This window comes from Onychostruthus taczanowskii, unplaced genomic scaffold (assembly GCF_017590055.1).
Source record: "Onychostruthus taczanowskii isolate IOZ18803 unplaced genomic scaffold, ASM1759005v1 scaffold104, whole genome shotgun sequence".
In the NCBI taxonomy this organism is placed as follows: domain Eukaryota; kingdom Metazoa; phylum Chordata; class Aves; order Passeriformes; family Passeridae; genus Onychostruthus; species Onychostruthus taczanowskii.
In genome coordinates, this window is record NW_024496968.1 from 147,115 (window position 1) to 172,746 (window position 25,632).

The window sequence follows — 25,632 nt, forward strand, 5'->3', positions numbered from 1 at the left end:
ATTTACTACAGATTCTAAATGTCAAGGCTAACATTTTTACTGATTTCTAAAGCCAAATACTCAATTTAAAAAAACCTCACAGTGACCTGAAGAAGACTGTGGGGGAGAAACATTCTTACAGATCCTCTGTTTCACACAGCACTGTCATTTCCTGAAGTGCCATGGAGTCCTCTGTCTTAGGAAAACTTGTAATTTTTGTCTTTGGATTACTCTTTCAAGGACAATATTTGTATTGCAAGACAGATAAGGGGAGTGTCCCATTTCTAATGCAGATATGTAAGCATAATGTGATCTCATCCTTACCTACATGGATGGTGTTAGTTTGCCCTCCTCATATTTATCACGTTAATAGGGCTCAATTTTTTAATTTTTTCACATTCCCCATTTTTACTTTAACAGGAATTTTGCAAGAGCCAGCAAAGGAAAACCTTACAAGGAAAATCTTTAGCTTAAAACTAATAAAGATAGCCTAGAAAAAAGAATAGAAAAATGCACTTTAGAAGAAACATTACCAAGAGAGGAACACAAGGTTCTATAAACTTTTAAGACACTCTTATGTGTTTAGCTTAAGCAAAAATAGAAGAAGATATTTGCAATAAAATTCTCTTGTGGTCACATTTCTTTTGAGAATACATTAAAGCAATTGATCACAAAAATCATGTCACCCTTCACAATGAGAGCCTACCTGTGAGCTCAGAGACTAGACACTGGAAACAAGTCCAGTAAGCTGGTGAAGTTTCACTGGCATGAAGTAGGTTAATTGAGCTTAGAGGTAACTTTGCCATAAATTTTAATGACTTGAAACTAGTGTGCTTCTGTTGAGAAATGCAGTTGCTTGTGTCTATACAGAAAAAAACTATTTTCACCTAGGTGACCAGATACAAAGAATTATTTAACTACCTGGGACATTCACTTTACATATTTAAGTAAATAATCTAAGCACTGTTTCCAAAATAGAAGGTTGAGATCTGTTTTATAGGCTGTTGTGTATTAGGACAATAATGCAATTTACTTGATAATAGATTTTGCTATAGTTATTGTGTCACAGATGAATGATTTTTAACAATGACATCATTAATCTTGATCTTGCCATGTTTTGATAGGCGTGATTATGTACACATGCTTTTCATCCACTTTGTCCATATCCTTCTGAGCTGCATTTGGTTATACAGACTGTGAGGCAACAGTTAAAGTGGTGTGGTATGTCTGTATCAATTCTTGTAAATGAAAATGTACCTTTAGACCATCACGTGATGCTAGGATACTTCCATCTACCAAAAAAGAGAGAAAGAACAGTTAAACACAAAAACCCTGTTAGAGGACATTGGCATATGTGGCTTTTTCAAAACTAAGCTTTTGTATCTAGCTTTCCAATCAGCATGCATAGCAAAATAAAGCCTGATGCATTGAATTGCATATGGAGAAACCATAATATTTAACATATTGTTCTGTGCAGTAAGCAGCTCTAGCATGAATGGGCAGAATGGAAGTCTGGACAGTTAGGACTACAGCTTTTGCAAGGTCATCTTCTCCTGACTCAACCTTTAAGAATATGATTTAAAAGCTTTCTGACTTTCTTCAGCAAATGGCCTTTGGCAGGATTAAGCTGTGCTGCTGCCAATCCAGCTCAATACCAAGCATGTTAATGAGGTGTCTTGGCCTTTTTATTAATTCTACAAGCAGGGTAGTCCATTCAGCAGTGACTGAGAAAGTTTAATCAAATAATCTCATTGTTCCAAATTTATCACCACAATAAAAGAATCTACTAAGGAAATACAAGATGAAAGAACTCATTTTTAATGCTATATCATTTTCCACTAAGAAACAGTGCAGCCTCAAGGCTCACAGCAGTGCTAATGTCTGCCTCTCTGTGGGTATGCAGTGTGTAGGGGAGTTGCAATCTGCAGGACCGACCTGCACAGCAAATTGTGTGCCCCTAGTTCTTACTGTTGCTCTCACTAACAATTTATACTCTTAAGAGATTTACTTTTTGTAAGTAATGAAGTAATGAAGTCTTTTGATTTCAAAGAACATCCAGGAAAAAAGTGTAGTGAGATATAGTCTTTATCCATGACATTATGAAATCTATCTGTTGTAGAGACAAAAGGTGAGGAAAGGACACTTTTTTGTATATTGTGGGGAGAAGTGAGATCTGAGTTTGTCCAAGAGAATAGTTACAGTAGCTTCCAATATTGATTCCAAGTCTGGAAAAATAAGTATGGTTAACTTACAAATAGGACTTAAAATGCATACATAGAAGTAAGCAGCTTTGCCCCACACTTTGGAACCATTTGGCAAAAGTATAATGCTTTTTTGATCTTCTATGCTTCCAGATCAAAAATTCAGCTGTGGGTTTTTAAATGTTTCAGACACATGTGAAGCTTCAAACAGCTACCATTAATTTTATACAGTAAAAATTGCCTGTCAAATCAGTTTCCAAGTGTTTCTTTCTCTTCAGAAATCTCTCCTGCTGAGAAATCTGTGCAGTCCAAGGCTAGTGACACATTTTTTTGCATTGAAAAAATCCAACTTTAAAAACACCTTCAAAACTAGAAAACAACCCATAAGTTTATCAGAAGGGTGAGAATTATTCAGTTTTTCTTGGGGCTAGTACAACTTCCAGATAAGCAACTTTGAATATAACATGAATATTGTGCTCTAGTTTGCTAAAGCAACTTCCTTCTCTGAGCACAAATCCAATAAAAGTTTTCTTTCATGTTCTTTCTGGAGTCCTTAATTCTCTTTCCTATATCTTCCCCCCTCTTCCTCATTCCCTGTTTGTCTGGCTTGCCTCTCAGCAAACCTGTGGGACAAGGAGTGACTAGGAGTCATGCACAGCTAAATACAAAAAACTTGCAGTACCAGTATCTAGCCTTTCCTTAACCTGGGTTTTGCAGCCTGCTATTTCTAGCACAAATAATGTGAAATGGCAGAACACGAAGGGATATCAAGGCTATATAGCTTACCAATGAACTTTGAGTTTGACGCTTCTGGCATTTCTCAAGATATGGGACATTGAAGAGGTCTGTACTGTATACTGTATTCTCTCATTAATACTTCCTACAGTCCTTTTGGGGCTCTTGCTGGAAGAAGGAAATGTTACTATTTTTCTGCTCTTGCATTTCAGTTTTTGATTGGAACTTGGAGCAGAGGCACTGGCAGGGCTCATACGCCACTAAGACATGATGAGTTGTCCTAATTTTTTTATGCACTTCTCATCTAACAATGGATATCAAAACAAAAAATAGGTCTATTTTCCATTCCAAAAATAAAGGACTTCTATTTTCCATTGTGCCTGTCAAAGAAAGAAAGTGAACAGTTTATATTCAACCACTTCAAAGTAGCAGATTAAAATCAGCTTTCTATTAAAGCAGCATACCTCCCAGGAACTGGGACACTAACTGTGTATGGCCCTTCCTAACAATAACAGGCAGCTAGATTGTGATTTCCAGAGCTTTCCAGTTGCTTTCAGCAAGGTGTCATGACAAAAATTCTGATGCTTATTTGGTTTTGCCATGCATTGCAGGGGGATCAGAGCAATGTGAGAGCTTGTAAAAAATTTGCTCCCACTTGTCTTAAATTCATCTGACTGCTCTCTCAAGCACAGTATTGGTTTCTCTACTTGAGAGAGCAAGGGTGATTCTGTCAGAGGTGGTCAGGCTGAGTTTTGCTTCTCATTCAGTCTTCATTTGACCATTCTCTGCCTGCTGTATCAGTTTTTCTTGGTTCTCTGGGTTTATTTCAACCATTTCAAGATGGTATTAAATATTTTAAAAACATGAATGCAAGCAAATAACTAGGATGGACTAAACAGTTTTTGCTTTTTTTTGTTGTTGCTGCTGATTGAAAATATTTTGTACGTGAAATGTGTTATGCTCAAAGTTGCATTCCTGACAAATCTGAACATGCTACAATTAGTTCCATGGACAGAAATGGAGTCATTTGGCTTATGCAGCAGCATTATATTCATGTGGATGTCAAATTTGACCCTAGCTGAAGAAAATGAATAGCTTTGCCATTCAGCATTTCCATATATTATATAGGACTTTTATCACGTGTATTGTATTTCTGTCCAACACCCAAATATCCTGAGGCAGGAACATCTTATTAATGGCTTGGGCTTATACCTTCAGTGCTAAATATAAAAATACTAAGAAGAAGGACTATGCATCAAATGCAGAATAATTGGTGAGAAGGGCACTTAGGTCTTTCCTTGCTTAAGGAGGGAGCTAATTTGTCTTCTAAAGACTCAGGTTCTAAGGCTGATTTTTATGAACTGGGAAAGAAGGACCACATCAACTTCATGCTGGTGTTTATGCAGTAGATTGTTTTGTTGCCTGATGAAACACTGTTGCTATCTTAGTCTAGTAGGTCAGAGAATCTTTTAAATATAAAACTCTTATCTTGGGGTGGGAGTTGGGAGAAATAAAAAAATGCATGTACCTTTCTCATGAAATGAGTAATATTTTGAAAAATGTAAATTTTCATCCCAGAGAATCTTCTGGCAAGCTAGTATTGATGGGAGGTGAAAATAAATACAGTTGAAATTATATTTTCTTTTGATATGGCATCACACTGTAGACAACAAAGCTAATATATCTTAATGGCTGTGCCTTTTAAGTGCTGAATGTCAGTCAAGCATATAATCTCATGTTGTCTGGAAAAACATAAAAAGGAGTATCCAACAGGACAGAATAAGTAACCACACTCTAGAATAATTACTTATTGTTCCCTTGCTATAGAGCTCTATCTTTTAAAAAAATACAGTTTCCTAACCCTTCTGTGTTTGAATGATTGCAGGTGTTTTACTAAAGTAATAAACTCTCACTAGTAAGAGGTGCAGAAAGCTATTCATAGTGGCTCCAGCTTGATGCTGCATACCATTTTGCCCACTGTTCCTAGAGTACGTATATTCTGCTTAGCAAATTTTTTTCCTTACACTTTGTGGAATTGCTAGACTATTGCAAGATTTTCTTCTCCTTTTATTAAAAATCTTAAACAGCTCCATAAATCTACAAATTCCAAGTCATGTGGAATCCCATACTTTATGATTTATTGTCCAGTGCCATATTGTAACATTTCAGTTTTAGCTACAATGCTTGAACATAACTAAAATTATATACATGAGAATTTTTACTTGCATGTCTCCAGCAACTGCTATTTTTAAAGAAGAAACATCACTTACAGCAAGGTTTGGTAAGATCCTAAGACGTACCTGTTGGTAGATGTTGCTGTTGCGTCCTACAAAATTTTGAAATGTCATCTTTATTAAATGTTTCAGTGAACTTTAAGATGTTCACTCCTATGCATTTTTTCCTCTCTTGCAAGATGCATGCTCACTTCAAGTTTGTCAGTGCTGCCACCCAAGCTGTTCAAAGTCATTTCTGTGTGTGAGAGGAGAAACACCCATCCGTCATTTCATTTACACCTTGGGATGACAGCAGCTGGGGAGGAATAAAACAGCTGAAAAATTTTTATTGGATAGAAGAATAAGATGGTTCTGGCATACCAAAGTAGATATGTGTGTAATAGGGTCTCTGATTTCCACAGCTACTCTCTGGTGCTAGAGAAGATGGGCAGCTAAACACAAAATTTCTAGCAGGGCTGAACCAGCCTGTGCTAGTTTGCAGCAGCCTATTCCAAGAGGCAGGTGAGCGCTCAGCAGGTGTCAGTCACTATTGGCTGGTCAACAACGTTTGGCTTCCTTCATTATTGGAGTCTTTGCTGGCTCTGAGACTATGTTTTATTTCTGGACCTATAACATAGAGGAATTTTACACTAGATACATGCAGTATTATGGGAAAATCTCGGAATAAATCCTATCCTTGTCCATCACTTAAAGCCAGAGAGTGCATGAACCGTGCATACCGAATGATGCTGCTCCAGTGATGGCCTTGGGAGGCCTGACTGAAATGATTAATCCCATTCCTGCGTGTTAACACCATTTCTGCCCTAAATGCCCTAAAGAGACTTAAATCAAGACAGTGATCAGTATCCTTAGATTTAGTGAGCACTGTGTTTTTATCCCCTCATCTTAACCAAAATCATCCTTCTGCATCCTTCTGATCTGTGCACTCTGCAAGGGTTTCTGTCATTACTGGTAGGCAGAGCCAAGCACCTGCACTATTACCCTCGGTTTGCAGTATTGGACCACTGCTGTTCATCTTAGTGGATTTTGGAACCCGCTTCCTCAACGGCAAACATTTTTCCCCTTCATAGGCTCAAAATAAGGGTTGGAGTGGAAATAAAATAAAGTTAGTGCTTTATTCAATACATGTCTATTTAAGATGATAATTAGTTTGATTAACTTCTGCTGGACATTTTTTTTTACTTTCCCTTTCTGATAATGGTGCAGTGATGCTGTAATGTTCTCTTCAGTGACAGTGAAAGGTTGCATTTCACTGATCCAGCTCACTTCCACATTTGATACCTTGGTGGTTTAATGTTCCCAGTAAACTGAGCTAGTGAGGTCGCGAAAGGTAACAACCTTTTCTCCTTCTACTTGATTTTTACCCCCTTCCAAATATATATGGATACATATATACAAAACACACTTTGACTTCAACTGTCTATACTTCTAGGCGACCAAGTTTTGCCCAAGAATCTATTATCAGATTTTAATCTTATTTGTCCGTGAATGAATTCTTTGTATAAGATAACATCTATGCTCACATGTTCATTTAAACTTAACTGCAAGTTTGCCTTCTAAGTTAGGTGGGGTGTTAACAAAAAACAAAACAAAACAAAAAAAAGAAAAAAGAAAATAAAAAATAAAAAGTAAAGGTGAGTTGGTAGAAGGCTGCGTGACGGCGGCCTTACGCGGGTAGCCAGGTTGGTCCCCTCGTCAGATGGGCTCCACGGCCACTTCCGAGCCGGCCCTGCTCGGGCTGTCCGCCCCCGGCACCGTTCCGAGCTTGTCCGCACCCAACAGCGGTAACGGCTTCGCCGCTGGGCCGGGCGGACACACCCGGGAGGGTAAGGCCGCCCCGGGAGGGTGAGGCCGCCCCGGGGGGTGAGGCCGCCCCGCCCCGCCCCGCCCGAGGGCCGCTTGTGGCGGCAGTGGCGGGCCCGGGGGCTCCCCCTGCTGGCGGCGGCAGCGCTGGCCCGCCCGTCTCCGTCCCTGCATCCCTGCCCGCCTCTCTCCCTGCCTGCCTCTCCCGCCGGGGCCAGCGCCAGCCCGGGGACCCTCTGCCACGGGGGCGCCGCCTTCCCCCGCTCGCTCCTTTCCTTCCTTTCCGCTTCTTACCCGGCCGGTGAGAGCCGCCGGCTCGCCCCGCCGGGAAGCCTGGGCGCCCCCCAGCCATCGCTGCTGCTCCCCATGGGGATCCGGGAGTTCCCCAACGGCTCCACGCGGGGCAAAGCCGCCACGCTGTGAGTACCCGTGGGGCCGGGCGGGCGGGCAGGGGGAACGGGGACACCCCACACCGCCCCACCTCACCTCACCTCACCCTGGCCCGCGGCGCCGCCCGCTCCGTGGGGTCGCTCCGGTGGAGGGCGGCGAGGAAAGTTGTGGGCGCCGCGGGCCCGGGCCGGCTCCCCTGCCGGCGAGGGTCCCGCCGCCCGCCGCCAACTTCGCCCGGTGTGGCGGCGCGGCCCCGGGCTGACGCCCCTCTCCCGACCCGCAGCGGCATGCGGCGCTCCCCCGATGTCAGCCCCCGGCGGCTGTCCGACATCAGCCCGCAGCTGCGGCAGCTCAAGTACCTGGTGGTGGACGAGGCCATTAAAGAGGACTTGAAGTGGTCCCGCTCCGTGGAAGACCTCACCAGCGCGTCCGTGGGGCTCACCTCCATCGAGGAGCGCATCCTCCGCATCACCGGCTACTACGGCTACCAGCCCTGGGCCGCCAGCTACAAACGTGAGTCCCCGGCACGGACCGGCGCGGGGGGTGGCCGGGACCGGAGCGAGCGGGCGCAGCCCGGAACCGTCAGAGGGATGTGGGTTTGAGGGGCCGATCGCTTTACCGTGGAACAAACCTCGCTCCGTGCAGGGAAGTGCTGTCACTCTCGGCGAAGAATTCTCTGCCCGTGTTGCCTTAGTCCTTTGGCAGTGGCTCGTTCACGAGAGAGTGGTGCTAAGAATGATGACAGCTAAATTCTGCTAAGAAAATAGGTCAAATATTTGTCTTCATATTGCAGGCACACTTAGCGACGGTGATTACCGTGGGTTGACAGCTCTGTAAAAGCCCCTGCACGCTCATGCACTTGTCATTTTCACAAGTAAAGCATTATCAGTGTCTGTTTCTGTTGTTTTAGGAGAAAATTTCTGTCAAATTTTCGCAGCACTTGAGCTGAATGATCTGTCTTTTCCTATGTCGAGTGGAGCTGTTTCTTCCGTATGCATACACTTGAGAAAGAAACTTCAAATGATAACGATATGAAGAGAAGTGTAGCTGTCTTCCATCACATACATGATTTACAAAGGAAGCATTACCTCGAGTCATTGTAATATATGAACTAGTACTTTTTGTGTGTATTTTGTCCATCTTTCATCATGTTTATGTCAATTGTCTGCATTAAAAAGTTCTAGAATAGTTTACCAATTAATTGAAGTTATAACATTATTTAGGTTGTCTTAAGGTCGTTTGAAATATCACAGGGGTTTTTGTTGATAAAAGGATTCTTCTGTAACAGAAATCATTGCTTTACTGGAAACACTAGCTCTGATAAAGTGGTTGTTTTTATGTCGTACTTCCCTACATATTAAGTGCAAATGTTCTGAAATATTTACTACTGGATTATCTGTTTGGCAGTGTGATTAGTAATGGAATAGGATGATACAAGAATGCATGGCACACAGTACTTGTTCAGTTTTTCTCTGAGGGAGAGCTGGTCCTGATTGCCTGAAAATAGGACTTTACTAATAAATATTCTAATACTCTTCTGTGAGAGCCTTTTTTTATTTTTTCTTTGATTGCAATTATACAGAAATATCAGATATTTGCTACTTTACTCACTAGGAGTATGGTATTTCTATAAGAGCAATTCCAGTGCCTGGATTTGGGCTGTTCTTGAGGGTAAAGCTCATTCAGGCCAGTTTTAAGGATCAGATCATATGTGGATGCCAGACTGAGTTGGATGTTAATGGTTCTATCTGACAGAGTGACTAATAGTCTAGCTGAAGTCACACTGAGCTGCTATGGCTGAACCTTCTGAAACAATAAAGGTCATGCTGGCTCCTCAATTATAACCTATTTGTTGAAATTTATAACTCCATCTGAAAAAGTTAATAGCAGCCCTAAGCCTGCTATTCTAGTTACATTTTCTCTCCTAATTCGATCTGAATAACAAAATTACCTACTTGAGTTATAGTGGTGGGGGCTAAATATACAAAGTGTCTGAGTTTCATAAATGTATGTCTGAAAATAACAGGTTATGTGAATGTGTTGCCAGTTTAAAATCTGAGTTACTAGGAACATAGAAGGACACATAGAAGAAAGATACATCTCTACAGCATGGTTTAAGGAGAGCCATGTTGTTCTGCATCAGCTGAATAGCTGACTGAATAGGGTATATCATCTAAATTGGGAAGACAGCTTTATCACAGCCTCTTTGAAACATCTTTGTTTTCAAAGTTGGGCTGATATCTAATTTTGGGATATGGACTTCCCTTGTGACTTTGCAGTTAAATAGAAACTTTGCAATTTTCTATTTGTAAATAGAATTTTATTTGGCTGAAGTACTGCAAACAAATTATTTTCGCTAAGCTTGAATTGCAACCTGGGTACTTTTTGTCATCTTATTTTGCATCCTTGTAGACAATTGGATGCACTGTGATTGTAATTATGGACTGCATTAATAATGGACCTGCTTTGCAGAAAAGAAGTCCATAATATGGTCTGATTTAGATTTATGTAGTCTATCTCTCTTGGTGACATTCTTTTTATTGTAGCTAAATTGCCTGTAGGGTAAGGTCTACCTCTTTTGCACTGCAGTATATTCCTTTCATACTTCATTTACACTCTTTATGTATATATAGCTGTATGGATGGATGTATAAAATTGTTTGAGAGATTCAGAAGGCTTTTGCTTATTTCGTTGTTTTTGTTTTAGCAAAATTCCATTAGGGAAACTACCACTGATAAACTGAGATAGTGTTACCATGACCCCAAAACTTGCTTGGAGAACAATTTGAAACATACCAGGATGCCTCAAGGTTATGTAGCAACTCCAGTATTTAACATTCTTATAAATTCGTTGGAAAGATAGGAGGAAGAAGTGAAAATGTGCTTAAGACACAAACTGGTCTGGACAGGACAGAATGAGAAAGGACTTGTAACATTACTCTAGGGAGACCTGTCCCAGCCAGGTGACTTGCTGAAATGTCAATAAATGTCATTCAGTTGTCACAAAACAGAAGCCTCACGTTTCCTGAAAATGCTAAAATTACCTGCCAACTTTCACATTATATTGGCTGGTGATTTTGGGACTGCACACAGCTCAGGGAAGACCTCTGCTGTTTGACTGCACTTGCAAACCAGATTTTAGGAGCTGGAATAATGTAATGTAGTTCCTGTGTGTTAGGATGCCTTCAGCAAATTTAGGGTAATTATGGTTATCTGCTCTCAAAAAAAATATTACTGGAGGCTTTGATGAGCAAGGAGAAAGAGCCTCAAGCTCCGCCTTTAGCTGTTTACCTTAAAGAGGTTGAAACAAAAGTATTGGAAAGTACCTGGCACATGTTGCTTAGGCAGGTAGAGAGGTGTTCTTCTTACTCATAAGAAAAAAGGTCATAAGAAAAAAGGTAGATAGGAAAAGAAGCTGAAAAGTCATCAAACTATAACTGATAGAAAAAGAAATAATATTGAAGAAAACATGTAATTTTTTCTTGAGATGAAGATTTCAAGGAATTATAATAGCAGTGATAACATCTAGAATTGTGACAAAATAGGAAACATGCTGGAGATAATATTAAACTTCATTATCCAGAATCTGAATTAGCCCCTCCTTAGACTGTGAGGAGACTTTTCTTGAGGGTTTCTTGTGCTTCCCTCCGTAGCATCTGCCAACCTTTAGAAAGAGAAGTGTTCTAATGTGATCTAATCTGGTAGTTCTTATTTTTCTGAATTCTTTGATTTCCAGGGTAGCTAATTATGTGGTTAACTGCTCTCCAGTCTAAATCAAATATTCATATGTGTCCCATGGGGAATATTTTGCAGAATGTGATTTGATTTTTCAAATATAAAGGCAGAGGGGAAGAAACAGATAAGATGCAGTCAGATTGCAGAATCATACCCTTATGCAGCTACAGATGTAACAGAGCTCAATATTTGTGAAATTCCCATTATCAGTAACAGGTATGTTGACTTTCATTTTTTTTCCTTTTAGTTAGAACATAGGGATCAAAGGCTTTGATAAAAAAGCCCCCAAAACAATGCCAGGAGATTTGCAGATCCCATTGACAGTGTTATTGTTGTATGGAGATGAAGCTGTTGTTAGAGCTGTATTAGCACTGTGGTTCTCTTCCATGAAGGTTATGTGAATTCTTGTGATTTCTGCCTCTGGAAGCCTGGGACTTCAGTTGAAGAGCAGAGGCGAGTTTGGAGGTGAACAGCCATATTTTAAGTTTCCATTTCACAGTACTGTCAGTTGGAATTAGTTTTCTAAATATTTTTCAAAGTATAGTTCCCTTGGAGCTTTTCTGTACTTGAGAAATACAGGTGTCACAAAACTCTTGGACTGCCCTCCTGGTCACTATGGAAAACTTGTCTATTTTAATGATTGTAGCAATTGGCAGGGTGCTTGTTTCCACAGGAAATGTTCACAACTATCACCTTTGCCAAGCATTCATTTTTCTCTAACTAGGTCTATTTTCTGGTGATTCAATATCACAGTGTGTCATTATGTGATTAGTATTTTAAATACATTCATGTGGGCTTGAGCCAGCTATCCCTATTTTGCAATCTTCTTCCTACAGATCACCTGCTTCTACTCCTTGTTTAAGATTAGGGTCTTTCTTTTAAAGCAGGGACTTGCGTATATCCTTAGCATGTGTTCATAAACACAGACTTATTATGGACAAATAAGGATTGTATAGTCCTTGGCCTTCCTCATTTATTCGCTTACATTTTTTGTGTGATTACAGACGTTTCCATACCTGCAGAAAGAAGAGAATGGTATGTAGTTTTCACTCTTCTTGGTTTTGTTTATTAGGAATTGACCACTGTCTGTGGATCACAGCTTGTGAACGTACATTTCTTAGAGACTTCCACCTTGTGAATAATTCCAGGTTGTCCCAGTGATAACTTTTAAGAGACATGATGTTCAGGTGAAAGGGAAAGATTGTGTCTACTAAATGAAGTTCTCTGGCTTTGCTTCTCCCTGCTACTTTAAATATTAATTTTCATATTTTTCATGTTTCTTCATAGTTATTTCAGCAGCAACAAAATAAACTATATAATTTTAATGCACAGAATTTCAATATAGTACTCATCCAGTGTGTAGCACATTAGGTCTTGACCTGAATGTGGAATTTAAGTGCTGTCACCAATATCAGTAACACACTGGAACATATTGGCTGAATAGCCTGAAGATTGCTCAGAAAACATAATTGTCTGAGTATGCCAATCACAGAATTATACCACAGAATGATTTGGGTAAGAAGGGACCTTTAAGGTAATCTAGTTTCAACCCCCGCTGCCATAGCCAGGGATACATTCACTGGACCAGCTGGGTGAAATCCTAATCCAGGTTTGCCTTGAACACTTCCAGAGATGGGGTACTTCTAACTCCTCTTTGCAGACTGTTTCCAGCTATAGATTTTGAGAGCCTTTCAAGGTGAGAGTTTGGTGTTGGTTTTAGCTAATTACATGTATGAGCACTTTTAGAGTATCAGTTATACCGCTAAAGACCAGTGTTCCCAAGTGATCCCCAGTGTTCCTCCTTGTGATTTTCTTTTCATGCTCCATTGAATGCTGAAATTTCACAGTTGCTAAAAGCAAATCCAGTGAGGATATGAATCAAGAGAAATTTGTGCAAATACCATTTTCATGTATTTGCATCTGAGGGAGAATTTAACTTTTTGAGGTGATGTACTCCAGAAGTTCAAACACATAAGTTGAAGACTATAATTTTCTCTGGGGAAAGCCATTTTCAGGCCAACTGTAAGCAATTAATTTAAACTGCTTGCTTGCTTTCTAGTGCATAAATACTGAAAGTAATAAGTTTATAACTAATGCAAGCCTTGGTGGTATCATTCATGCTGCTGTTTCTGAGGTCAAATGATTATTTGAGGATCTTGCTTTTCAGGTGAAAACATGGAGTAAACTCTAGGTGCACGTAACCAGTGGCTTGGTGCAGCTATCAAGTTTCTCTTCCCAGGGTCAATCTATAGGTCAACAGTCCTTCTACAACGCCTAATCTGTAGGTCAGCACTGAAGCTTAGAACATGAATAAAAATATGTGTTTTATATATGTGTGTATATATATATATTTTTTTTTTTAATATAGGCTTATGGTGTCTGAGGCCTGATTTATTTTTAGTCAATGCTCTTCAACTCCTCATTGTCAGTACTAACATCAGTAATTTTTATGTTACCAAGAAAACCTAAGAAAACACAGGAGCACCTACAGGTGGAAGAAAGCGATGGTGATGAATGGCATTGCAAATTGAAAAGCACTGTGGCGTTGTTGTTTCAAATGTCAGTTGCAGTTCTCTGCTGCAAGCGAAACCTACGTGGTGATACATGGACCAGGGATATTCCTGACTTATGCCCACATGACAGCTCACACAGAAACTTCTTAGGCGATTCCCTCATTACCTAGTAGTAACTGTGGCTGAGAAAAGTTGTCCCCAGAAATAGTCTCTTTAAGTATTTCAGAGACCTAATCGCAAGTCTGTTTGCATCCCAAATACTTTTGAAAGAGAAGCCATTGGCTCTGCTGGGTTTTAGCTCTCTGGGTGGTCTTGCAAGTGAGAATGAGCGCAATTTGACACCTGAGGCAGGCCAGAGCAGTACAGGTGCTGAATACTGAGCAACTGCGAAGATACCAGGTGAATATTTTTTAAAAAAGCCTTTCAGCATCTTCTTTTTCAAGACAATTCCAATAGAGAAGGAACATGGGGGTTCTTAGGCTTTTGAAAATAGGTAAAGTTTTTTTGGCTAGTTCTTAGTAGAAAACTGGTTCCTGTTACAATATAGAACTTAATTAATCACAAACTTTAAGTCTTAAATTTCTTGCTGGCAAGCCAAGCAAATTCTCATTTAAACTGGTTTTTTAAACATTTTTGATTGTTTAATAAATATTTAGTAAATTATAAATGTTTAGTGAATATTTAGTAACTTGTTTACTTAACAGTTTTAATTGTGTGGTGTTAAGTAACCACCACTTTTAACTAGCCAGATGAATAAATATTTTGTGTTTTGTATCTTGTTTTCATAGTGACAAAACTAAAAATTACTGCCTGCAAAATGGACCATCTTTTTTTTTTTTGTTTGTTTGCTGTTTAAACAAATTAATTCATTGCTTTCAGCTTTTTTTTCAGTGCAGCTTTAATTATATGTCATCTTCAGCCATTTATGCAAAACAGTTCATGGGACAGCAATTAAGAATCTGTTGATTTCCAGCATTCATTTTATGCCCTTAATGAATGTTATCATTGAATGCTGCTGTGTTAGAAGATACCACTGAAGACTCCACCATGAAAACCTACTGCTAAACCTAGCTGTACATCTTTGCAATGTCAGGACCCATGTTAACTGTTTTGAGGAGTGTTACCTGGCATTTGAGAATCCTTCCACTGGAAAACTGCATTTATATCTTTTTTTTTTTAATAGAAATGTGAACATGTTCACTAATCAATAATAATAGATTGTTGTTAAAAATACATACTACTCTGAATTGATAAGGAATATTGAGGGAGCAAGTTAATTTTGAAAAAATAATTTGGAAACTATCAAGAATTATGAATGAATGCTTATTTTTGGAACTATTTTTATTGCAGACCCTTCCTAGAGGTAAATTTCTGTAATAGTTCTGGAGTGCACTGTGTGATGGATCTTTGCTACTTTAAATAATTATTTTTTAAATAGAAACAATTAATTGCCCAAGATAATAGTATTGAAATCAGACTACAAAGCTTGTATTGTTGATATCCTACCATGATATCAGACACTGCAGTGTTACTGAAACAAAAAGCCACAAAAGGACAACGACCAGTAATGCTCATTAGCTTAAAAGCTAATGTTACTAGATTCTAGCTCATGTCAGTGCTTTCTTCAAGGTGAACTTTTGTGCCATAATCTCTCTTCTGTATAATGAAGTGTTTGTGTTTCATATTCTTTGTGTAAATTGCTGATAATTTCTGCCATTTACTTGAGATAAAATAAGCCTCAAGAGAAAGAGAGAGGTGGCAATGAGGTATGGTTGAATCAGGGGATCCTTAAGGTTCTTTCCAACCTCCATTGTTCTTTGATTCTACAGAAAAGTTATGTAAAGTCACTTTGGCCCTTTAGTAAGTGCCATCCTTTGGAACACAAGGGTCTAATTCTGTCCCTCTTGCTGTTTTGGAAGCTGAAACCATAGACTTTCCACTGTTGCTTGTGAATGATGAGTACTCTGAGAACAGTGATAAAATGAGCACTTCTGTTCATAGTAATTTATCTGCAGATCATGGTTCCTGCCTAGCCAATAGCTTGCCTTCATGTGGTACATCTTACTGTAGAAACCACTTCCCTGGGTATTTATGATTCCCTGTTTGTCTTCACTAGGCACCTGTTCTTTCATCCCTCAGTGTACCCTTGGAAGAAAAAAAGATGCTATGATTGTGTGTGGAAGACCATAGAGAAATATTTTCTTTATGAACCACTACTTGAAGTAGTCCTTAGACAGAAGGGATGCAGCAGAGGTATCCCAGGTTGCATTTTCTTCAGAATTTGGGAAGCTTGTTCTCCACTCAGTCATCTCCCCTTATTAAAAATGCATCTGAATGATTTCAGACACCTCCATTTTTCTCTAGAACTTGAGAGCCTTATAAGGTTCATTTTTTTTACCGAATGTGCCTTATTTTGTTTCCTATAATTTTGTTTCCATGAGTGTATCTGGCCAATATAGGAGTTGGGCTGTTTTCTGAGAAAGGCTCTTCCAGCAGTGTTGGAATTTAGGTAGCCTCACATTTAGGAAAATAACAGTGACATCACATAGCCAATAGGCTCTGTTAACTCAGCAAGCCAATCATCTGAGGCTAGGAAATTTGACTATTTGAGCCTCTCCAGGATAAGGGAATGTAACTGGCTTCTAGTGGAATTATAAGGTCTTAATCTTGCAATTAAAGTTTCTTTTTGCTTTGCTGTAACTGGCCTCTGTCAGATAATTCACAAAAAGTGCCTTTAATGTCTAAAGGAAACAAACAGTTTTCATTTCTGAACACTGATGCAGAGTCCTATTGATCCCATTGCAATATAAATATTGTGGCAGAGCTGATCCAATAGGGACAACCCGAAGGGTTGGGTTTTTTTCCTTGACTCTTACATCAGAAATCCCACAAATTTGGTCCTTTTCCTTGCGATCTCTTCACACCAGCTAAGGTACAAAAGTAGTGTGGAAATTGACCTGCTTGTCCACTCTGCAAGTTGAGCAGGCCAAGTCATTCCACCCTTAAGCTCACTGTTGTGCTGTGTGTAGTCCTGTAGCACCCTGGGGGCTCTGCCGCCTCCAGGACATCTTGCTTTGGCTTTGCCGGGTCCGTGCAGTTGTGTGAACAGAGCACAGTTTTGTGCTCAGGTGGGAAGTGAAGCAAGGACCTGCTCCTTCAGAACTGATGAGCTTGTGTGAGCATGCTGATGGTGTATTCATGGTCCTGTCCTGAAAGCTTGGAGTTGTCTTACCATTTTCAAATATTAACTGCTTTCCAGACAATCCTTGGGTGTTCAGTAGAGATTTTCTGCTTGTAAAATTTTGCCCTAGTTGAAATATGCAGTGCCAGGATTAATATCAATGGTGCAGTGTTTGCACCGTGAAACAGGACATACAGCTTCATGGCTTTATGATTCTGTTGTCTCTCCTGCTCACTTTATGCAATGTTTTTTGAAACTTTAAGACTGATTTAATTGACATGCAGCCATTTATTTTGAACAAGTAAAGATGGTAATCATGTTTACTTTTTAAGCTTAGATGCTAGCTACTGCTTATGGTTTTGGTTAGTACTTTCCTTGGAACAGAAATTACTGACAGAAACCATTCTTCTTTGTGCTTCTGCTGAAATGATTTTTTGCTGCATAGCATTTAGTGGTCTACTGGCCTGGTAACTTCTCACTTGTGGGTCTTTCTTCGCTTCAGAAACAAGACATTTATAATGAAAAGAAATATGTTTAGGTTTGATTACCAGAGGCTACCAGAGGCTAGTTAAAGAGAAGAAATTACAAAATAATGTAAAGGTAGGAAAAGGAAGTCAAGAAGCAAACCCCTTAAAGTCAGTGGAGCCATGGAAAATGTCTTTAATTAAATCAGGAGATTTGATTACTTTCAAGCTGAGCAAAAGGAGTGAGAAAAGAGCAGAAAGGCTATTTTTTTTCTTTTAAAGATTTGGCTTCCTGACACTTCTACATCATATGTTGTGACTAGAGACCTGTTTTTCAGGACTTCTATTTCAGCTATTTCTTACATACATTGCAAGCGTGTTCCATGGGCCTGAATGTGGGAGCTCGGGTTTCATGCAAGCCAGAGATTATGCCCAGACAAGATGAATTCTGGTGCATTCAGGAGTTCAAAAATGATTTAAATTTTTTCAATAGACATGAGAATGACAGATGGGTCTTGACTTGGAAATGAACATAAGCCCACATTAATTTATTATTGTAGGTATAGCGTGGGACTCCTACGTACAGCCACATGAACTTTCCTCCAATATATGGGAAGTAAAGTCCTCTTTATCAGTCTGGGAAATTACATGAGTTGGAATGAAAACTAGGTTAGCATGAAGGAATAGAGCTATTGTGTGCGTAGCTTCAGGGATTGCAGAAGGATGTATGACTCCTGCCTGGTTTCTCCAGCTTGTCTTGAGAGAATATATGAAGAATGCACAAAGACACCTTAAGTGACTGCCTTCCCATGGTAATACTTAGGAAGATAATCTTAGAGGGTGCAGCATGGAATTGGATCTCTGGTTGCATTCATAAAATTACTTCACAGTCTTTGGGAAGTATTATTTGATAAACAACTTATTTAGTAAGCAACTTCTGTATTTGATTTTCTTGTTTCAAAGACAACTTGCTTTCAAACTTTACAGCTTAGTAATATGTAGTTTAATATCTGTAGGAAATTCCTTGTCTTTTGCAAATAGTGATTTCAAGAAGTAGAGGGCTGTATATGTGTTCTGACTTCACCCAGGGTGAGAAGTGGTTTTGTGTCTTATAATATTTCTCCAAATGGAAACCGAAATGAGAGTAAGTCATAGAAGCACAGATGAGTAATTTCTTTGTAGAGAAATGCATGGACAAGAAACACATCTTGTACTGGGAACAATACTTCGTGCCTTCTGTGGCTGCTATATGCATAGTAAAAACTGCATCTCACTAGAAATCATTCTGGCAAACATTATTAGGCATTCTGTATTTACTTCTACAAAATGATAAGATTTTTCCCTAGCATCTTTATAGGAATCTTTGCGATTAATATTGCTTTGAAATAATACTCATATACCAGGCAGTGTTTTATCCCTGCATGTCAAATTCTTTTGCACTCTACAATAACATTTCTGTAAAGGCACAATATCTCATGTCTGTATAAAGAAAATACACTGGAATTGGTACTGAAATTAGTATCTTAAGAGTATAAGCCTAAATGACTCTATAAAACCTCTCTTATGACTCTCTAGGTAGTTTTTGCTTCGTGAGAAGCTTACTGAACAAGGGAAACAGGGAAATGCCTGTACATTTCAGTACAGCACTTTTTAGTGTATTATTTAGTCCTATACTGATGATAATGAGAGAATTAAAAAAGCTTTTGGGATGAATCCCTGACTCCAACCAAGTACCAAAAGTACCAGACATGGTACTTTTCTCAGTAACTTCAGTCAAGCCAGGTTTCAGCCACCAGGCTTAAGTCTTTGACTGCCTTTTAAGCAGGGCTTTCTGCTCTGTGTGCTGAACGTTTGTTCCTAAGGCAACTGCATCCAATTACACCTACCCATACATGGTCTTTATTATATGTTCCTGAGCACTACTGAGGAGATCAATTTAAATTATAGAATAATTATTTCTTTTAATAGATGTGCAATTTTAAATTTCTTTAAACTTGGTGTTTAGTTAGTACTTAATAGCTTGTCCCAACATAAGTAGAAAGCATCTACAGGAATTGAGGAGGCCACTCTTTCTTCCCAGTGCTTAGAAAAGTGACTACCAAAGCCTGGTGCTGAAAGGAAAATTAATATATATACAGTTGTTTATAGCTTTAGGTAACGAATAAAGGATTGAGGCTTCTAACAGGGTATGCTATAGAAGCAACAGTATAGGAAAAAAGTCCTCAAACAGGTCTGTTACCAGTAGAAAATTTTGTATTGCCCTAAGCTCAAACTTACATTTTTACTAAATAATAAAACATAGTTCATGTCTTTCCACTTCAGATGTAGACAAACAATCTGCCTGTACTAGAGTGGGTGTCACTGAATGAGTCTGAGGCAGAAGCCTTTTAAAACAGTAAAAGAAAGGCATTTTAGTTCGTCATTTCTATAAGCAACAGTTTGGAAGCCAGTTGGTTTTTGACAGCCCTTGCTCAGACAGGTAAGGAATAAGAACATATACACCCAGAACTTCTTGCAAATGTAAACAAAGGACAGTGTGCATTGGGATGGAATTACAGTGTTCTTGGAGAAATTTGAAATGCTAGAGATAACAGAATGTTGTACATCCATCTTAAGTTTTTTGTTTTGTTGCTGTTTTTGTTAAATTATCCCACCACAAAGCCATATGTGTGATGGGCAGCATGTGGCTTGGAGAAACTCCCTGGTAAAGTTTAAAACCTATCTAATGAAGCTGTTTGAGTTAGTGCATTAACCTCTTATCTCTTTATTTTCAAAGGCCAGAATTGTTCCATCTTCCTGTTGGTAAAACTGGTAGAATCTAAGAGGAATTTTGCCTAACTGACACCCATAACTAATGGCACAAAGGAATACTGCAGTCCTGAAGGGAATTGAGGGTTCTGGTCTGACCCTATAATAAGTTTGTGAAAGCTGTGCAGTTTGGCAAGCTTGGATACTCTTAAACCTCCAGAGTCCCTCGGCATGCTCACCAAAGTATTTTTACAAATAAAATATGCTATATCACAAGGTTAGAGTTTCCTTTGCTATTAGAACTTGTTCTGCACTTTTCAATTGGAAGTGCAGAGTGACTGGATCTGGTCCCGTCTTCCAAATGAGAGCGTTTGTGTTGCAGCTATCTATTGATGTAAACATGTATACAAAATTCCCTTCCAGACAAGAGCATTTGCCTAGTGAATGTCTAGTGAATTTTTGTTTCCTTCACTTTTTTTCTCATGCAGAAGGCAATTAGACAGTTGTTATTTTTGATCCTCCAATTATCTATAACAAAGTGATCCTTCTTATTTATGCTAGGTGAGAATAGCTTGGGAATGAGGCAATGAAACTGCCTTTCTCTCTGAAGCAGTTCAAAGCACGAAGAGGTAAAACAATCTCAAATGTTGAGGTAATTGGGATCTTGAACACTTTTTTGGAGGGAGGTTTGTAAAACCTACACAAAATTGTGTGCCCAGTTGTAGCAATTGTACCAGCGAAATAAGAGATCAAGAGGCATAAAATACCTTGGATATTAACTGCTCTAGCTGAATTACTTGCACTGTAGAATAATTGGATGGTACAACAAAACCAGCACCTTGCAGAAAGGCTTCTTCTACTTGAGATGTATAGCTTGAGATGTATAGCTATAACAGTTCAAGGTTAAAATAGTTGCGCTCTAATCTGCTTTGTGTAACAGCAGCTGATTTTACTAAAAGATAAGTGGTTGTATAAATCTCAGCTCGGTGTTGAAGCTGATGAATTTCACTGATGGATTTCATTAATCAACCTTGCAAGTCTGATCTTTCTTGGGTGTTTTGTTACTGTTGATTTATTTCCCAATAGGCTGAATTATTGTCATCTCATAAAGATGATTTCATTAGATTTTTTTTTAGTGTTAAAATTAGAGCAATTCTCAACCATAACATAATACAATTGCATTTATAAGCTTTTGGAACTAACTAATTAATGAAATTTAAACATTATAGTAGTTATTATAAGGTAACATTTCAGGCATGTCAGTGTTTATGAAGCATTTGGACAAAGCCAGTAATAATGTGCATCAACTTTTGGTCAGCCCTGAAGCTGGCAGTTGGATGAGATGATCATGGTAGGTCTTGTACCGCTGAATTTGTTCCATTTTTTCCTTCTCTTCATCTCTCATAATTTTTTAATGCTAATGTTACACCATTAAAATATTAAGGGCCTTATCCAGTAACCAAAATAATAACTGAAAACACCCATGGGTGTAATTACAGAATCATGAATCTGCTTTACAATTGAAAAATAGATCTTCTGTGTCTTTATTTAGTTAAATAATGAGGAAACTGTATTTTGTTGGAGTTACTGAGTTGTGAGGAAATGTCACTGCAACTATTTGATACTTAAGTTTCCAGTCCGCAAAATTACATATGAGTGACTTAAGCTGTGCAGAAACTGTGTGGCTACAATTATTTTTCTATATTAGCTTTGAGAATGTTAATTATTTATATTGTCCTAGGCAGTTGGTTTTAGCCAACAGTGAATGTAAAATTGTTTTGAAAATACTAATTTAATATTCTTCACATCATAAAATATAATTTTTATTTTTCTATGCGAAGTATAGCTATCTAGAAGATTGCATCTTTGCTCTCATATATAAATTCTAAGTCAATTTGTGTGTGAATAGACCAATTTTTTTTTTTTTGGTGCAAACATAAATAATTCCATGCACTGTCAAAATACTTGAGTTCTCTTAGTCATTTTGTCCTTTTCAACGTAATCACTGATCTATGCTTTAATTTTTTTCGACAGTCTTATCTTGTCATTTTTTCGGAATGTAATACAATCCAAAGTAATTTGCATGTATTGAGCAATGTAGCTTGACACCAAGGTCTGTCTATATGGAAAAATCCTTGTGACAAGGTTTCTTTGTGGTTATTTAATACAAATTAAAACCTGTATAAATTAGTGTTTTGATGGATGTTTGACTTATTTCAGAAAAATTTATTTCTTCAAGTAATAAATCTGAGTGAGCAATTAGGCAGTGTTGCAACACGTCGAGAACTTAAGTCTTTGATACCTCGTTTGCAAGAAGCACCATTTCCATAAGCATAAAATCCTCTTTAAACCAAATACATCATTTATTTTATTTAAATTGGTTCTCTGTTGACTTTAATGAAATAAAGCACTAATTAAGCAGTACAAGCTTGTAGAACACAACTTAAAATAAGCTTGGAAAAGACAAGTAAAGGCAATTATCAGTTGTAGGGTTTGAGGGAAACAACATTAAATTTTCAGGTTTCTCTCTGAAATAAAACTACAGTTCAAATGCATTGGATCCCAAATGCAGCCTGTGACAAGAAACTATAGCTGCCTTTTCCTGGTGTTTTTGTACTGTTTGGTTGCTTTCTTTGTTTGTTTTCTCTTGAGCTTTTTTGTTTGTTTGGGCCTTTCCTATGTGTTCAGGTTTAACTCTGGGTCAGGTTTATCGCAAGATATTTTGTTACGCACAAGTCTTATAGACTTCTAGACTGTACAAGATTTATAGTCTCTTATGTAGAGCACAACTCTTGTTCTATATAAACATCACTTAAGGGATAGCATCTTTAAGTAGCCACTATTAACCACACTTTATTTGCAAGTGATTAGCTGCAATTTGAACAAAGAGAGTGTGGGGAGAGGGAGAGAAATTAATCTTACCTGCTGGGAGGTGTCCTGTGGGAAGATGTACTGTTGCTTTCTGTTCCTCAGCCAAGTCACTCTCTTACTCAGAGCCCTCAACTTCTTCCTTTCTGCACTCTCTGCCCCATTTACCAGTTTAATTGTTTTTTTTTCTCTCAACTCCTGATGATTTTTTTTTTTCCTCTCCTGTTTAGGTTTCTTATCTGTCACGGTGAGATCTCTTTCATTTTCTAACAGCCAGCTGCATTTCCAGCTGGAGTACTGGTCATGTATAGATAAACACCAGACCTAAAAGAAAAGGAAATTCAGAAACCTTAACAACATTCTGGACACTGATGTACTAAAAAAAAAACCCCTGCTAATATGTTCTGAAATTTCTTTGGGAAACCCAAAGGTGTCCATTGCTAGAAAGGTAAGTCTCACAGCAGTTGGGGAAAAATGGCAAAGGGGAAGGCTGGTAAATAATGACTTATACCAGTCAATTTTAACATTTAAAATGAGTGAACTTGGGTTTCTAAATAGAGATGGTGTTTCAAATTGCTTTATGATGGGATCTGTACAACTCCTGGGCACCAGTACAAATATTATGAATGTAAAGTAGTATCTGTCCTGCAGAGGAATATATTTCCCTATCTGTTTATGTGTAGCCAGTTATCTCTAACAAGGAAATGTTAGTAAATTGTATTGAAGCTCTCTGCCTTCTTTAAACCAGTGTTTTCTGAAGAGCTGGACAAACCTTCCCTCACAGCTCCTGCAGGCAAAATGAGAAATGTCAGTTCAGCAAATGTCTCATAACTCACCTGAGTTCTGGTTTTGATAGTCATGATGTGCTGGACTATCCATATTCATATATATGGCAGTTAACAAAAATGATTTTGGCAGTAACAGAGCAACAGGGATAAAATATGGAAATCTGAGGAAAACACTCTGAATCAATTCACTAAGTAAAAGATTAAAAGCAAAATAAAACACAAAGTGAAGGAGATTTTTATGGAAGTGTAAAAGTACGTGGGTGAGATGCCATATGGAACATTGGGTTGCTGGCAGCCAAATTTGCATCTTATGTGAGCTCTGTGAAAACTCGTAAGGAAATAAATAGGATAAGAAAAACACTGAAGAATAGCAAAGGCATAGGAGGGGTCATGAAAGTTTCAAACAGGTCTGAAGAGCTAGAACTGGGAAGAAAACTAGGCTTCTCTTCTGTTGAAAATCTCAGAAGTGTCAAGGTTTCTGGTATCTTCATAAATTTGTTATACTCTGATTTAAATATATAATGAGCTCAAACATTAACACATGAACTGATTGCATCCCAAACAAGTTTTGTTAAAAGGTGAGTACTAGCAGGGCTGTGTTGCAATTGTACTCTTTTGTTTTGTATGTAGGCAAAAAGAAAAAAACAACTTTATCTGAAATAACCAAATGAAAAAACCCACACAGTCTAGTATCGGTCCAAAATTACCTTTGCATATAGTCATATAATTACTTAAAAGAATATTAAGAAGATTACTTCAGTTTAAACATTTACTTCTCTCTGTACTGTATCCTAAGCATCCATAATAAACAAAAATAGCGGTCAGATCTCAGATCTTGGTGATGCTTTTTCTCACCTAGTATTTTTTCTCACTTAGTTTCCTGACTTAGAAATTTGTTGGCCAGCAAACTCAACTGTTCCTCATAAGGGACAGAGAAGAGAGACATCTTCCATGGAAAGGAGATTTTGGGGGCAGTGAGGTACAATTGGGTGATCTCAGAGCAAGCAGCAGGGTCTGCCTGTTATTTTCTACAGACATTGGTTAGACTGTGTCAGTCCAGGAAAACAGGGATGCAGGGAATGGAGTAACATATTGAAGTGGTCTGTGCTCTAGAAGTGGTTTGTACTGGGAAGTTGTCTGAGAAAGGTACTCTTCCTCCCCGGATAAATTGTTCTTGGCAAAGTAACACTGGAATTCACAGTTCTCTCTCCCTCCTTTCCTTGGTGGCTGAGTCTGTTCATGTGCAATATTCCAGATATCCAAATGAAGATTTTAATCCTGATGCTACAGTGCTCTGTGCTTTTCATTAATTTAAATACAAACATGATTTTTGCACATGCAAACCAAATGCATGTGTGTGCAGTGTTAGTAGCCAGTGCTGTTGGGCTTTTCGTGTGACCTTGGTGAAATGTGTCCCTGAACAGAAACAGCTAAGTTTTACCAGAACAAGTGCCACAAGAGAAAATTATGTAGTGATCCCCACTGACATGTTTGGACAGTTTATTTATGTTGACAGATTGTTCTTGCAATTAATTTCCCCCCTCCATTTCTAATAATTTAATTTGTTCACTTGGATAAAGCCCATTAGTTTTGCACTGAATTTATTGTCTCTATCCCAGTTATGGATTTGTTCACCAAAGACATTTTGCAAAAGTCTTAATTTAGCCTTTTCTACTGCTGCAGCAATGAATATTGTAGTTTGACAACCAGTTATTTCAACCTGCATAGAGCACTCCTTGAGTGGTGTTCATGGAGAAGTGGAAAAATTAGTAAGGGAGTTTGGAAAAAACTCTATGCTTTTTTCCTGGCCAGGAGAAATAAGGCAAACCTCTTTACGGAAAAACAGAGGGAGGCATTAGGAAAGAAATTTGTGCCGTTTTCCTTTGACTAAGCTGTTCTGCTAAGAAGTCTGTAAGCACCCACAGTGTACTAAGATCCCTGTTTTGGATGCTCAGTGGAATTCAGAGGCAGAATTAATTTTTTTTTTTTTTTTT

At 38.6% G+C, this 25,632-nt stretch overlaps 1 protein-coding gene across 1 annotated transcript in view; it reads left to right on the top strand.

The window, feature by feature from the left end:
- Positions 1 to 7,318: 7,318 nt before the first annotated feature.
- The window catches only part of SLC35F3 (solute carrier family 35 member F3), a 169,660-nt gene continuing 151,346 nt past the window's right edge, over positions 7,319 to 25,632 (top strand). Inside the window, exons 1-2 of the mRNA XM_041414179.1 lie at positions 7,319 to 7,371; positions 7,626 to 7,855. Coding sequence (XP_041270113.1) covers positions 7,319 to 7,371; positions 7,626 to 7,855 — 283 coding nt within the window. The remainder of the gene's footprint in view (positions 7,372 to 7,625; positions 7,856 to 25,632) is intronic.